The sequence below is a fragment of the Musa acuminata genome, chromosome BXJ2-4 (assembly GCF_036884655.1).
Source record: "Musa acuminata AAA Group cultivar baxijiao chromosome BXJ2-4, Cavendish_Baxijiao_AAA, whole genome shotgun sequence".
NCBI classification, from domain to species: domain Eukaryota; kingdom Viridiplantae; phylum Streptophyta; class Magnoliopsida; order Zingiberales; family Musaceae; genus Musa; species Musa acuminata.
The window spans coordinates 10897834-10914531 of NC_088341.1; the positions used below are offsets into that span (position 1 = coordinate 10897834).

A 16698-nucleotide genomic window follows, 5' to 3' on the forward strand; every position below is an offset into this window, starting at 1 on the left:
TTTAGAACCAACAATGATAGCAGTGCAGTGCAGTGCAGTCGATATGGATCCTAGAACAGAGGTCTCATCAAGTTATAGATAGATAGATAGATAGATCCATCTAATACAACTAGCAATGCTTTCATTTAATGCAACAAAAGACACTCCATTACAAAGTATAATAGGAAAGGATAAGACTGAAAATAATTGAGAAAAATACCCAATATGATAAGGCAATAATCATAAAGAAGTAAAATCAACATCATGATCCATGGTTGTCGTCTCCCAATCAGACCACAGCAGGCATGTCCTTGAGCCATGGATCCAGTGGCTTCCCAATCGAGTAAACGATGAATCCGATCTCCCTAAGCTCCTCGGGATCCACCACATTGCGCCCATCGAAGATGAAGGCAGGCTTCTGCATGCTCTCGTAGATCTTGGCGAAGTCCAGTTTTCGGAACTCATCCCACTCCGTCAGGATGCAGACTCCATGCGCCCCCTTGGTGGCCTCGTAGGCGTCCCAGGTCACGGACACCGCCTTCACGGCCGTCGGGCTCATCGGCTGGAGGTGGACGGGGTGATCCCAGTCGAACTTGTTCATCGCGAGATCACGTTGGATCTGGTCCTCCGTCACCTGGGGGTCGTAGATGCTGATCTTGGCCTTGTCGCCCAAAAGGCCCTTGCAGACGTCGATGGCCGGAGTCTCCCTTGTGTCGCCGGTGTCCTTCTTGAAGGCGAACCCGAGCACTGCGATCTTCTTGCCCGCCACGGTGTTGAACATGGAGGAAACCACCCGGTTCACGAACCTGCTTTTCTGGTAGTCATTGATCTTGATGACTTGCTTCCAGTAGTTGGCCACCTCCGGGAGGCCATTGCACTCGCAGATGTAGACCAGGTTGAGGATGTCCTTCTGGAAGCAGGAGCCACCGAACCCAACGCTTGCGTTCAGGAACTTGGGCCCGATCCTGCTGTCCTTCCCGACAGCGTAGGCCACCTCGGCCACATTGGCCCCTGTGGCCTCGCACAGCGCAGAAATGGCGTTCACCGATGAGATCCTCTGAGCTAGGAAGGCATTAGCCGCGAGCTTGGATAGCTCGGCAGACCACAAATTGGTGGTGAGGATTCTGTCCTCCGGAACCCAATTGGCGTAAACCTGTTTCAGAGCTTGGACGGCCTTCCGGCCCTCCGGGGTCTCCCGCCCGCCGATGAGCACTCTGTCAGGGTTGAACAGGTCCTGGATCGCCGTGCCCTCCGCAAGGAACTCCGGGTTGGAGAGGATCTGGTAGCGTATGCCTTTGCTGTTGTGGGTCAAGATCTTCTCGATGGCCTCTGCGGTCTTGACGGGCACGGTGGACTTCTCCACCACGATCTTGTCGGACTTGGCGACGTCAGCGATCATGCGAGCCGCGCTCTCCCAGTAGGTGAGGTCTGCAGCCTTGCCTGCGCCGAGGCCGCGGGTTTTGGTGGGGGTGTTCACGGAGACGAAGATGATGTCGGCTTCGCGGACGTGCTTCTCTATGTCCGTGCTAAAGAAGAGGTTCCTTCCTCGGCACTGCTTGACGACATCGTCGAGCCCCGGCTCGTAGATCGGGAGTTGATCGCTGTTCCATGCGGCGATACGGGCGACAGAGATGTCCACGACCACCACCTCGATGGCAGGGCATTTCAGAGCAATCACGGCCATGGTTGGGCCGCCGACGTAGCCGGCTCCGATGCAGCATATCTTCACCATGTCTGCGTTCGAGATTGTCCGAACAATATCAAGCGGTCAGAAGATGCAAAACACTGACGAATCTGAATCATTCATGACGTTGATTCTTCTGACAACATCAAGGCTTAAGAAAGGATACGAGTCGAGTGGCTGCAAACACTACAGATCTGCAACCAGCATAATGTCCGAGACTCAAAGCAACTAAAACTACGATTCCTTCTCATTCGAGTTCTTCAAAGAGTGTTCATAATGTAATTGAACTTTTGCAGCTATATCTATATATTTTTTTTGTCTTAAGCTCAACTTCTCCAACCGGAAAGATGTTGAGAATCCATGATGAAAGGATAGATCAAGGTCAAATTTTGCCGGTTAACAAGCTTTTATCCCCAAACGAAAGCTACTCAAGCCGCAAAAAAAATTACATGTGGATCAAATCTGAAAAATCACAGTTGGAAATGCACCTTAAGATCTTAACAACTAAAACTGTCACATAACACCACTCGCAAAGTCTGAGAAATCTGAACTCTTTTTTTACTCATCATTCATTCTACAATTGTGAATTAGCAGCATGATACTGAAACAACTGTCGATCTAAAAGACTAACCGTAGCACATAACTAATCAAAGAGGACGCTTAGAAAGAGACCAGCGCAAACAGAGGACGATAGAAATCTATCAATCGAACCAGAGAGAAACACTTCATATCAGGTGAGAACATTACCTTCTCGGAACTTTCCTACAAGGAAGAGGCACAGGAACGGGAAGATCTGAGATCCTATGGCAGGATCACAGAGAGGAAGGAGAAAGAGGACTTCCCTGTGAAGAGAAAGGAAATGGTCTGCAGCTCCTTAAATACTAAAAAGAGGCCTTCCCCTTCTTTCTCATACTCCCATTGTGAGATCTAGTTCATTCTCCCTACCATGAACTCACCACACAAAAAGTCAAAGAGGTAACACTGACATCGACTACTCCGCAAGCATCTCACGATCTACCAAACACAAACATTTTCTTATCACCGGATGGAAATATTGTACGTGTTCTGACGAAAAATTCTTGCATTAATTTAACTTCCAAACCGACAGAGAGAACGAAAGGGAAGGAAACAGTCAACTGTATGATCGCATGTTCTCCATCACGTAACTCCAAAACAGACAGCATTAGGATTCAAATAACTAGTCCAGAGAACTGGAGGATCAAGATGTTTTACTGCAGTAGAATGAAGGAAGCAGGCAAATCAATACAATGACAGCAGAACAACCAAGTTCTCATAGGTCGCAATCTAAAATAACAGAGAACAAATCCAGGAAAGTCCACAACAACGACGTTCTTTTCTTCTCCGCATGTCAGACTTTTCCAAGTATCCGAAGTTTGCTTCTAAACCCACACCAGAATCGAAACAGCACTTTTACTCTCATGTATTCTTTGAAATAGATAAGTAACAATCATCAAACTAGGAGATTAATAACCAGAAAGAACATACTTTGGTCGAATTTTTTGTGATAAAAAATTTCATTTTCTTTAAGAAAAATAAAGATGATCAGATCTGTGAGGAAACTTGAGAGATCAGGAAAGGCAAATGATTGTTGGTTGAGAGAAAGTTGGTGCGAGATGAAAGATGTTAAGCTGATCCATAGTTTAAGAAAAGGGTACTGACAGTGGGAGAGGAAGGTAGCAGACAACCTCATGCAATGGTACAACATACAGCAAAAAGAAGCAAGTGGATTTGATTATAACGTAGAAAACACTACAACAGAAACTGTAATGATAATGGATTAAAAAGAAAAGAAATCTTCACTCGATTTATTTTATCTATTTATTTATACTGATGTATCTATCGATTATTATGTATCGAATCACATCGACATAAATAGATTGTCTAAATAATTCGTCCATATTGAATATATTAAACAATATATCAATCTTTAAACGAAAAAGATAGAAAAAATATATTTCTTTTTGTTGGTAAGATTAGTTAACGCTTACTTGTACTTTTCTCCCTACTGCATCATCATCATCATCGTATGCCTAACTCCACTGCGTCTCACTTAATAATGGAGATTGGCCGAATCCGTGGAATTCTTCAAGATAGAACACGGAGGAATTGTGGCTCACGACCTTTTCTGTGCATCTACCTGCACACATTCATATTTGTTCTCCTTTTTCTTGTGTGGAATTGATTGAAGTGATGGAAGCTGAATACCGGGTCAAACCTTCAAAGGTCTTGTCGATGTCGGTATGCGTCACATCAACATTATATTTGCATTTATAAGTATTACGCTTATCGAAAATTACGGATATCTTCCTCATACGTAACACAGTTAATTATTCGAGTTCGATCGATCACAATGGTGACTTGGGTTTTGGCTTGATTGAGTGATAAATGGGACCTGCAATATGCCTAATGAATGGCCGAAACAGAGATTCCACCATCTATAATCAATCATGAATTAGGGAAGATACCAAATCTCATCATAAAACCGGACTAATCATCAACTGTCTTCACCGAATGGGAAGGAACAAAACAAGCTCGATTAACACAGCTGTCTCGTGGACCCAAAAACGTTTAAGTTTCTTCGTCCATGTAGAATTGATAGAATGCACATTAATTTTTTAGTCATCTAACACGACTAAAATTCTTGGGAACCATAGATCAGGTAATGTGTCTCCATCGCCAAAATTGTCCGTTAAATATCTATTTTTGTTGTTGAATGACAATTAGAATCTATCAATGAACATAAGTCTCTCGACGTTTTTCTTTTAATTCTCACGCATGATATGGTAAGTCCCAACAGGTAGATAAAAAGTTTTCATTAAATGCGTGAAAGGATCATAAGACTATTGTCTTCCTGATTGATTCAGGAAAATATTTAGGATTTCCAAGTACTGCAACTTTGGTTGCTTGTGAGCCGCTACACATAAAGTTTTTTAGTTGGCTACCGATATCAGCTTTGCAGGCGGACAGCGGGCACTGTTCGATTCTGGGGGTGCATGGAATGTTGCAGGCACTGCGCCCACCACCTCCTCCTCCTCCGCCCACATGCTGCTCCCACCTCCTCCCCCACCCTTCCTCCATGTGCTCTCCGCCATGTCTCCCTCCCTCTCTGGTCCTGTGTCTTCCCGCCCCTTCCTCGCGGCAACGACGCGGATGTATCGCTGGCCACTGGCCACTGGCCACGCTCCCCATCTTCACATGCTCTCTGCTTCGTATCAAACCCCACCCACCGTCTCCTCCAAGTTTTAGCTGACCTCAGTACCCCCAAGCAAGCATCCTTTCCTCGTCCTTAATTATATATAAATACATAAGGTTTATTATATATCTTTTTTACTTAATGTCTTTGGTTACAAAAACTGTTAACACGCACGAGATTGCAACCGTCTACCGATATATATGTTATTGCTATAAAACTTGTGTAGCGGTTGCCGTAGCAGTAGTAACGCCCGCTATAACGAGTCCGCCATCAACGTAACGAGCCGTTGGATCGATATCCGATCACGCGTGCCACGGTCTCGAGGAAAGCGCGTAACGGGGCGAAGGAGCCGCTGACACCCACGTGGACCTGTCACGATGGTTACTGTTGCAAAAGGCGGGTTTGATCAAAGAAACGTTCCGAATCTGCACCCACTCAGTGTGCCCGCGGAAGGAGGTGGTCCCGTTCACGCTTCAGTTCAAGCCGCGTCGGCAGCGGTTTGCAGTGCGGTTTGAATGTAAAAATTGCCGGTGCGAAAACACAGCTGTTGCTTTTTACGTAACGGGGTATTTTGGGAATTGAGACACGTGAATGTTTCGGGCTCCCACGTGATCCGTGGCAGTACCGCCTATGGCTTTCTCATGTTTAACTTTTCCTCTTATACTTTGACCATATTCTTGTCTTTAATATACAAGAATGCCATCGCTCCCTGTGCTGATTTCACTGACGTGGTGGTGGTGATATCGTAGTTATTGGAAGAAACAGGGGAACTTTGGTATGCGATTCAACACTTGAGCTTTGTTTCATGTTTCCTCCGTCCTGTCTCCATAAAATGAGTTGAAAGAGTCTCATTGCTTCCCATCTTCGGCGACCGCTTCTTCGACACCCTCTTCCCTGCCATGCCGACGAGCCTCGACCACAAGATCGCGAGACCTGTAGTAAGAATGAACAGGAGACGGCGGAGGAGGTTGCCGCTTCTAAAGCGCTCGAGGATATGCTACGATATCGATGGCAGGAGGAAGCAGAGCCCGGCAACGGCGGCGGTGGCGTCGGGGGCAGTGAAGGAGCGGCTTCAAGCGCTCAGGAAGCTTATACCGCGTAAAACCGACAGCGTGAAGGAGAAGGAGATGGCTACCGACAGGATATTCGAGGAGACGGCGGAGTATATCCTTCTGCTGAGGGCCCAAGTCGAGGTCTTGAAGCTGTTGGTGGATTTCCATGGCCCCTGCACGGAGAAGAATGGCGGCATGCAGTGAGTGATGCGGTATATGTTGGAGAGTGAGAGTGAGAGCTAAAAGGATGGTTTTTTTGGATTGATCATGTCATTTTGCCGCGTCTTTTGTTATGTCTGTGTTGATTGTGGCTCTGGTCGATGAGGGGACAGCCAACTGAGAGATTCTTTTGCGATCTCCTTGTCCCAATGTTTAAGCTAGAACTAGCAAGGCATCAGTGCTCTTAAATTAGTGGAAACACTTTTTCTTTAGAAAAAAAGATAGAAAAAGAAGTTGGTAATACTTGTTCCCAAGATGGCTGTACACTTTCAATCGAGTAGTGCTATATAAGAACTTTGCAGTGTACTATTCCTAGTGACTCTATCCTCTTTAACGTAATGGGAGTCCTTCTTGCGTGGGAGTATATATATATATATATATATATATATATATATACTGTACATTTTATTACATACACTGAACAGAGCAAGAGATGTGAAATCTTATAAGTGAGGCTCAGTTTAGTCATTCAGACTGTTGTCGACAGTGCAAGTTCAAATTCGAAGGCTTTCCGGGCTTTCTTTCGTTCAGGTCTTCATGGCATCAACAAAAGCTTGAAGATTCTGAGAGGAAGACCCTCCTCTGCTAATGTTTCTGTGGGCTATGTCCTTCAGAAGTAATGCCTTTGATCTCATTTCCTCGTCCCTCAGCAGCTCCTCCACCTTCGATTCGATGCGTTCCTGTTTCACTATCCCATTCTCATCAGCCATCAACCTCAGACCCACCTTCCACACATCACATATGAAGCTTTGGTTGAGGAACTGGTCTGCGAAATATGGCCAGCACAGGAAAAGAACTCCATTGCTGATACCCTCCATGGTCGAGTTCCAGCCGCAGTGGGACAGGAAGCATCCTACGGATGGGTGAGCCAACACTCTGTGTTGAGGTGACCAGGCTACCATCCTCCCCCTTCCCGCGACACGGGTTTCGAAGCCAGGTGGGTAGGCATCATCGGATGCGGCGGTGAGGTCAGGCCTGACCACCCACAGGAACGGGCGGCCGGTCGCCTCGAGCCCCAGCGCGAGCTCTTGGAACTGGCGGCGGTCGAAGATGGTGAAGCTTCCGAAGGAAACGTAGATGACCGAGCTGGGCGGCTGCTCATCGAGCCAGGACATGCAGGTGGTATCCTCGTGCCAGAAATGCCCGGCAGGTCTCCCTGGTCGCAGGCCTGTGAGCAATGGCCCTACGGGGAGAATTCTTGGAGCACTGGCGAACACTGGTTCTTCAATCTCTTTGAAAGAGTTGCAGATGACGAACTCTGCAATCTCGATTGCTCGATTGTTGTCGAGTATGTAGTTGAACACTGTTCGTTGGGTTCTACGATCGCCGATACAGTTCCAGACGAAGTGAGCTGTGTTCATGGGCGGCATGCCGGGGCCGAGCTGGAACATCTCTTGCCTTGTTGCTGCTCCTGCACAGAATGGAACAGATTCTCTCAACTGCTCTGTAGTCGAGTAATAAATCACAGGTGAAATAGTAGCTTTCTTTCTCAGTTTGCAGACTAATTCTTACCCTCTGCATCGATGACACCTTTGGAGGTCAACTCCGGAATTCTGAGCAGTGTGACCAGCAGCTGGGCTGACGCCGGCCAGAACGCAGCCGGCCGAAGACCCATCTTCTTCGCAATCTCAAGCGCCCATGCCATGCTCTCGTCGACTATCATGCATGTGATCCGGTCTCCTGCTTCACTGCTCTTCCGTATCAATTCCTCCAAACACAGCGGCATAGTCTTCATGAGACCTTCGGTTAGCCTCCCGAGATCATTTCGATCTTCTTCCTGGTCCAACCCATCTGGGACGGAAACCAGATTGATCTGCTCCATCGTGCTATCAATCTGTAAGGCGGCGACAACACGATCATGATTGAACTCTGTGTTGACAAAGGTGATTCTGAAGCCACGATCCACCAAGCAATGCGAGAGTTCCATGAGGGGGATAACATGGCCTTGTGCTGGGTATGGCAGTACCAGTGCATGTGGCAATACCCCCATGTCAGCTCTGCTATCGCAGTTGTGCACTTCAGCCGTCACATATATTGCAGACAAATGACGATGGAATGGTATCTTATTCAAACAATTCGATACCTTTCCTGGTTTCTTGTTCCATATTTACCATATCTTCATCGGAACTATAGTTATGTGATCGGTCTCATCGTACCGGCCGGCTGATGTGTTGACTTTCGTGTCATCTCAGATGCGCTAAGAACAAGAAGTTGGACGGAAGATTCAAAGAAGTGAAGTTGTCATCTTGCAGAAACAACACCACTAAGTTCATTACTTGAGGCGATGCAACTTATGTTTGGCTGCAAACAAGACAAACAGATGCAGCAATGACACATACGAATGCCTGTAACTCGGTAGTCTTTTCAAACATAATGCAACTGAGCATCTTGCTTTTATGGAAGGTGACACGGGTTTCTCGGTTTTATTCAGCCTGCAAAATCAGTATCCCTTTAAAAATTCTATCACGTGATAACTTCTGCTCCAAATCATCAACTTACCAACCTACACCCTAATAGTTAAAGAGCTGTAATATATATGAAACCTACACCCTAATAGTTAAAGAGCTATGATATATATGAAATATAAATTACTATCGAAACAAATGGATGGTTTAAAGTATGAAAAATTATTCTAATCACTTTATCAATGAATTGATGAAATAATTAGAATAATAATTTGATTCTTTTAAAACATCACAAATTAAAAAGTTTGATAAGTTAAAAAAAAAATAAAGATTTTTAGGTTTTAAACGTCAAAGTAAAAAAAAGCTTTATAAGTTTCAATGTTTATTCGAGAACCTAAAAACAAAACACTCATGTGAAAGATGATTATATTTCTGAAATTGTCTCTTTACAAAGGAAATCAACCTTGTTTATATAGGACAAATGTTAAGTTCAAAATGAATAAATTTATTAAATATATTAAATGATATTTATATTCTTAATTCATGAATGTAAACCATTCATGAATCTATCTTGAAATTCCCTTTGGCTAATCAAAAACACATGAATTTTTATTTTAATAAAATAAAACCCTAACTAAAATAAAATAAGCTCACAATTTCCAATATTGTGCAACATGACTGAATGATTTTTATTTTTCAAAATAAGCTAAAATTCGTCATTCTCTCGAGGTTGGACTTTCTCTTCATGATTTGGATTTATTTAAATCATGTTAATTATTTTAGACTCTTCTTATATCCATAAAACCTTGATCGAGTCTTGATCAGCTCGCTCCTTCCAAATGTCTTCCAATAAACACGTTAAGGCTTCTTTCATCCTTTTAGATTTAGCTTTTGTCATTGGTCCTCCTTGAATAGTTAAAGGGTCTTTGACAGAATTATGATTAACTTACTAATTCATCTCATTCCCCCTTTCATCGAAAGGATTCATCCTCAAATTAGTATCTTCTTCACATATATCAAATAAAGATAAATTAGAAACATCGAAGGTTGGATAAATATTGTTATACTCACTTGATAGTTTCAGCTTGCATGCATTATCATTGATTATTTGAATAACTTGAAATGGATCATCTCTTCTTGGCATTAATTTAAACTTCTTTTGGCTAGAAAATCTTTCCTTTCTTTGTACCCAAACTCAATCACTAATTTTAAATACTACTTGCTTTCGACCTTTGGTTTATTGTTTCTCATATTATAGAGTTTTCTTTTTAATTTATGTTCGGACTCTTTCATGCTTTGACAAAATCAGTTTTTTGCTTATCATCCAAATTAGTCTCTTCCAAAGGTAAAGATAGTAAATCCATATGAGTTAATAGATTGAACCTGTGCATAACTTCAAATGGGGAATGATTTGTTATAGCATGCACACTTCTGTTATAAGCAAACTCTATAGCAAACATTCTTCCCAATTTTTTTAATTTTTTTTGAATTATGGCTCTCAAAAGTGTTGATAAAGTTTGATTTACTATCTTCATTTGTCTATCTATTTGTGGATGACAAGTGGTTGAATACAACCTTATACCCAACTTGCTCTATAGTATTTTTCAAAAGTGGCTAAGGAACTTCACATCTCTATCACTTACAATTTCTTTGAAGAACAGTCCCACAACATATGTTATATCATCTATTTTATGGTAAGGAATGAAATATATCATCTTACTAAATTTGTCAACAGCAACAAAAATAGAATTTCTCTCTCATTTCAACTTAGGTAAACCCAAGATAAAAGCTAAGTATAGAAAGTGCTAGTCATAGATACCCTACAATCCAATTACATGAGTGATAACGCATGTGATATGATACACATTCTTTTTTCTTATTATATTTTGATATTTTATCACTTTATATTACTTATTACATATATATATATATATATATATATATATATATATATATATATATATATATATATATATATATATATATATATATATATATATATATATAGTGATGTCCATGGATTTGTACAATGTGAATCGGATCATTATGAGATCACGATAATGAGATTGATTCACCTTTAAACACAAACCCTAAAGAATCCTAGTCATATGTTACTTGAGAGGGATATCGAGATAACCAGACAGACTAGTGTGCTATATACCTGTCCATATGATGGAGGCAGCTGGTCTCATAGCTGCCCATATGGGGACACTAATGATACAGTGCATGTGCTCATTGGAGAATGAGTTCACTGATTGATCCACTTACGAAATGTTGGATGGTTGATAATACCTCATTATCAAATAGCGATTCTATCATCCTAGTAATATATCTGGTCCTTAGACTTGAGACACCAAGGATGTCCTATATGAGCACTCCACTCTTTGATACCAAACTTATAGGTTTGAAAATTTCAGATCTAGTACAACCGATCATTGGGAATGGTAACCAACCTTACGAGGGCTTTTAAGTGTCGATAGAGGATCATTCGCTCTCGATATCATGAGAGGAATATCTTGTGTATTTTTGTTTAAACAAATCCTTAGCCAAGGTCATTTGGATTGAGAGAGAAAGAGTTTTTCGAGAGAATCCGATTAGAGCGAGACTCAAAGAGAAACTGAATAGGCCTGATAGTACCATGCATAGTATATAGTTTTTGAGATATTATATAGATGAGAGACTATAAGCACACGGTAACTGAGGATGGATAGGTCAAAAGGATTGGATTCCCCTATATCGTTTGGAGACTGCGGCGTAGTGGCCTAATACATCCGTAGTCGATGAGTCGAGTGAATTATTATGAAGATAATAATTCACTGAACTAGAAGTAATTCTAACAGATATGACTCATGACCAACTCGATATTGGGTCTAAAGGGTCATACACATATAGTAGGTGTTGCGATGAGTAGATGTTCGAATTTGAGATATCCGTTGGAGCCTCTATCTTATGGGATATCCAATAAGCCCTTGAATTATTAGATCCTATGGATAAGATCCAATAAGAGCTAATAAGAGATTATTGGGTAGAGACCTACTAATCTAAGAGGCTTGAGTAATTGGATGGTGATCTAATACTCAATAGGGCATGATCCATTATGGTTAACTAGGGGCTTTTATAAATAGGAGGGAACTAAAGGTCCATAAGTTTTGGCTTCTTGATTGTCATCTCCTATTCTCCTTTCCCCTTTTTCTCCTTAAATAGTAAGTGTAGACATTTGAGGAGCATCGCCATAGCCCTACTGTATGGATCACCATTAGAGAGGAAGACGCTTAACCTCCTTCGTCATCTCCAACGGATTTATAGGAATTTAGGGATATATGATCTCCCTAGGTAAAACACAACTATATTTCTAACATGCATTTTTTGATTTTACGGATTTTACGCACCAATCTTTGCACAACGATGAACACTTATTCGGAAATTTAGGTTTTTATTTTTTATTCTTTCGCTGCGCATATGATGTCGCCCCTAGATTTCCCGAGGGCTATCATCGCCGACAACAGAACCCAGTTCAACAATAATAAATTCAAGACATACTGCTAGTCATACGAGATCTAGTTGAAATTCAGCTCGGTCGCACATCCCCAAACCAACGATCAGACCGAGGTGATAAACCGAGCAATAATTGAAGGTCTAAAGAGGAGAATCACAAGCGTGTGTGGGGCCTAGGTGGACGAGCTCCCCAACGTCCTATGGGCAATGCGAACGACCCCCAAAACCGCCTCGGGGGAGTCCCCGTTCAGCCTGATGTTCAGGACTGAAGCGGTTCTTTCGCCCGAGATGGTGTTCCCAACCTTATGCACCTCCAACTATGAGCGAGAGTACTCAAAGGAGGGGCTGTGGGCTAACTTGGGCTTCCTTGAGGAAAGAAGAGCCGAGGCACACCTGCGCGCCCTGGCATACAATAAAGCGACCACTCGAATATACAACCGGAGGGTCTGTCCGTGGTCGATTCAGGTCAGGGACCTCATCCTCCGAAAAGCAAAAGTCAACAACCTGGCCCAAGCAAGGGGAAAACTTGCATCCAACTGGGAAGGCCGCTACCGAGTCTACGATGTGGTACGGGAAGGCACCTACCGGCTTGAAATAATAGAGGGAAGCCCCCTCCCAAGGACGTGGAATGTCGTGAACCTAAAGAAATTCTACCCTTGAGGGGGGAGGAGTTGATTAGGACGCAAGAAAGGTATGGGAGCCCGCATATACGTAGTCAAGGGAAAAGAATACGCCTGGGTTCTCAAAATGAAACCGCTTCTTGATTGAAAAGGATATACATACAGCGGTCGAGCAACCTAGGCCTGACTAGACAAAAGGAAAAAGAAGAGAAGACAAAACTCAAAAAAAAAAAAAAAAAAAAAACAGGGGGATGCGGCCCCTAGCTCGAGGGAGGAGTCGGCGGCCCATTGTCAAAGGGGATGTTCGTCGGCATGTCGACGTTCTGGTCTGCAGGGTCCTTGGCAAACGGGTCTGATTCCAGGTCCAGGTCTGAGAACTTTACCCAGAAATGAGCACAGGCCACTCGGAACTTGTACTCGCACATGACCCGACCTTACCTCACCAGGCCGCGCTCGAACCCTGGGGACGCCTTGTACCCGGCGATCGCTTCCTCCACCCTTCCAGACAACCTTAGCCACTCCTCCTCGAGCGCCTCCTCAGCGGCCAGGGTCGTTGCCTTGGCGGCCTCAACGTCCTAGGAAAGGGACATCAACTCGTCATCCAACGAACAGATGTGCGATCGACTTTCTTCAAGCTCGGCCTTCAAACAAGCCACTTCCATCGCCTCCGCACCCCCCTCGGCTCGTAGCTTCAGGTTCACCTTCCGGAGGGCGTCATCAAGGTCCATCTGATGCCCAATCACCCACTCGGTGTCAAGGACCCGATCGATCAGAGTCATCCCGTAGTGCAATCTCTATATAAAAGTCATTATCAACATCCACGAAGGAAGGATGCAAAGAAAAGAGGAAGGCCATCAATTACCCGAACGAGCGACTTGGCCACCCGCTCCACCAGCACCTTCGAGTCGGAGCTGTACAACTCCTTGGCCAATGAGGGGTGCAGTGCCCCTCGGACGAACTCCTGGGCGGTCTCTCCATCATCCTAGGGTTAGCTGTCGGCCTTCAGAGTCGACCACCGAGCGGCGTAAGGGGCTCCCGACTGCCCGACCAGAAGGTCGGCCATCAGTTGGGCCTGAAACTGCCCACCCTCGGGCAAGGAGAAGATTGAGGAACACATAATTTGTTTTCTTTAAAAAGAAAATCATCATGCTTGAAGAACTTGTCAAAACCCCTTTCGCACATGCTCCATGAACATTAGCAAAATTATGGTTAGAATTGTATAAATCTTTAATGTACTCAAAACCCAATAATTTTACATCAAGTTTAGACATTAGAGCATACCTTCTAGAAAGAGCATCGACAACCATATTTTTCTTATCTTGTTTATACTTGATGATGTATGGAAAGAATTCAATAAACTAAACTCATTTTGTAGTGTTGTCGTGTCTCTAATGCTCTTACCAAAACATAAAACTCCTTATCATATGTTGGATAGTTAAGACTTGCTCCACTTAGCTTCTCTCTAAAGAATGAAATGGGTCTACCTTCTTGCATTAAAACTTTTTCAATACATATTCTACTCACATCACACTCAATCTTAAAAGTTTAGCAATGTTAGGCAAAGCAAGCGAATGTGTTAAACTGAGTTTGTCTTTAAGTAAGTTAAAAGCATCAACTTCTTTTTTACACCACCTAAATCCCACATTCTTTTTGATACATTTAGTTAATGATGTAATAATTATAAAAAATCCTTAATGAATTTAGTTTTGGCCACTCCCTTATTACTTTCATTTTTTCTTGATCAACATGTATTCTTTTATCATTAACAATATATCCAAGAAAAGTAATTTTATTAGTACAAAAAGTATATTTCTTTATATTAACATATAACTTTTCTTTTCTAAGCATATCAAAAATAGCTTTTAAATGTATTAAATGCTCATCCAAACTTTTACTATACATAAGTATATCATCAAAATAAACCACTATAAATTTTTCAATATAAGTATGTAAAACATGGTTCATCAATCTCATGAAAGTGCTACATGTGTTAGTTAAGTCAAATAGCATCACTAACCATTCATATAAACCATATTTAGTTTTAAAAGTGGTTTTCCATTCATCACCCTTACTCATTCTTATTTGATGATATCCATATTTCAAATCAATTTTTGAAAACACACAAGAACCCTACAATTTATCTAACATATCATCTAGCCTAGGAATAGGATGTGTATACTTTATCGTGATTTTGTTGATGACTCTGTAATCAACATGCATTCTCTAAGATTTATTCTTTTTAGGCACCAACAAAACAGGAACTGCACATGGACTCATGCTTTCTTGCACATACCCGTTTTCTATAAGCTCACTTGCTTTTCGATTTCCTTGGTCTCTTCGGGGTGGCATCTATATGTTGGCCTATTTGGTATGCTTGCACCCAAAATGAAATCAATTTAATACTCAATTCCTCTAATTGGTGGCAAACCATTATGAACTTCTTCTAGAAAGAGATCCTCATTTTCCTACAAAAGATCAATTATAACACTAAGCAAACTTTTATCAATTTCATTAGAAGCAGTCAAAACGTCCTTGTACATAAGTACAATTAAGGGCTACCTCATGATTAAGACTTTCTCTACATGACTCATTTTAACATAAACACTCGTTTCCTTTCACTAAGGCCTTCCTTGTTTTTTTTTCCTTTGTGTTTTTCAACACTCTCATTTTTATCACTCAACTCATCTTTTTCTTTTTTTTTCTCTTTCTTTCTCTTTCTTGCTCACTCCCTAAAGTTTTAGTTAATGAAGATTCAAGCTCTTCATATTATTGCTTTATGTGCATTTAGTCTTCAAAAATTATCTTTGAGGTTAAAGGTCTAAGTTGATATTTTTATCTATCTATGATCAAAGAATAATGGTTCTTGAACTTATCATGTATTACCCTTTGATCATATTGTCGTGGTCTCCCCAATATATGACCAACATATATATGTACCGCATCACACTAAACTTCATCCTTATATATACCAATTAAAAAAGAAACTAACATGCATCGATTTGCTTTTACAACACCGCTATCATTCAACCGTTGTAACTTCTAAGGTTTTGGATGTTTGATAATATGTAATTTTAGTTTCTCCATGAGTAAGGTACTTGCCATATTTGTACAACTTCCATTATCAACAATTACATTACACAACTTGTTAGCAATCAAACAATAAGTATGAAATAGATTTTTACGTTGTTCACCATGTTTATCATTTTTATTTTGCAAACTAAGTGTGCGTTGAGCAACTAAAATTTCACCTTTAGGATATTCTACATCACTAGCATCCTCAACAAATGGAATATCATCATCATCTTCTCTCTCACTTTTAGATTCCATAATCTCATCCCTCATAATCATAAATCTCTTATTAGGATATTCATGTGTCATATGTCTATGCCTAGACACTTAAAACACTTAATGCCTCTAGTTTGATTTGGTTAATTCTTACATTTACTTTTTCTATCTAATTAATATTTGCATTAGTTTCATCAGGCTTAATAATGGGTTTATCATCCTTTCTACTCTAATTCAATTTTCAAGAAGAAGAAGAACTCGAATAAGGTTTTGAATCATACATTGTGTCTTTTGTTTTGAGTTGTCTCTCAATCTTCATGGTCATATTCACCATGTTGTCACGAACGGTCATTGCGCACTCGCAACAACTTCGTTCAACGAATTGTTCGTCGCTTTTGCATGCTTGAATAAAGACATGACAACCTATTTTGCCGTAATTGCATGTGTTTTTACTTGTAAAAATATATATTCAAATATGTTGCAGTGCACAGTGCGACCGCTCACCGTGCTAGGCCCAAAGCCCCAAAATGGCTTCGTTTTCACATGTCACGGGCTATTTTTTGCAGCCCGCTGCAGCACACGAAATGTTAGCCATCTCAGCACCCTAGAACACCTTGGGTGGCACAAGGCTGGATGGAACTTCGGTATATAGTCGGGCATTGAAAAATCTTCACAAGTTCGCACGTTGACTTGATGGGAACTTGCCTTTGCGCCCAGCACCTGATGAGCAGTTGTTTGTGGACTT

General features: G+C 41.9%; 2 protein-coding genes across 2 annotated transcripts; both read right to left on the reverse strand.

Annotated features, from left to right (window-relative positions):
* Positions 1 to 101: 101 nt before the first annotated feature.
* Positions 102 to 2615, reverse strand: LOC135609995 (UDP-glucose 6-dehydrogenase 4-like). Its single transcript, XM_065103879.1, has 2 exons — positions 2411 to 2615; positions 102 to 1713 (listed from the first exon to the last, which is right to left on the reverse strand). Exon 2 carries the CDS (start codon positions 1709 to 1711, stop codon positions 269 to 271), a length of 1443 nt encoding a protein of 480 aa, XP_064959951.1. The 5' UTR covers positions 1712 to 1713; positions 2411 to 2615; the 3' UTR covers positions 102 to 268.
* A 4060-nt stretch (positions 2616 to 6675) lies between these two features.
* Positions 6676 to 8049, reverse strand: LOC135608701 (UDP-glycosyltransferase 83A1-like). The gene is made up of 2 exons (XM_065101727.1): positions 7661 to 8049; positions 6676 to 7559 (listed from the first exon to the last, which is right to left on the reverse strand). Exons 1-2 carry the CDS (start codon positions 7968 to 7970, stop codon positions 6676 to 6678), a joined length of 1194 nt encoding a protein of 397 aa, XP_064957799.1. The 5' UTR covers positions 7971 to 8049.
* Positions 8050 to 16698: the final 8649 nt, after the last annotated feature.

Bases quoted from the DNA above. Each gene is read 5' to 3' on its own strand.
- LOC135609995 (XM_065103879.1), bottom strand. From the start codon at position 1,711: ATGGTGAAGATATGCTGCATCGGAGCCGGCTACGTCGGCGGCCCAACC.
- LOC135608701 (XM_065101727.1), bottom strand. From the start codon at position 7,970: ATGGAGCAGATCAATCTGGTTTCCGTCCCAGATGGGTTGGACCAGGAA. The intron at 7,560-7,660 runs GTAAGAATTAGT...CATTCTGTGCAG, and splicing joins AGGTGTCATCGATGCAGAGG to GAGCAGCAACAAGGCAAGAG.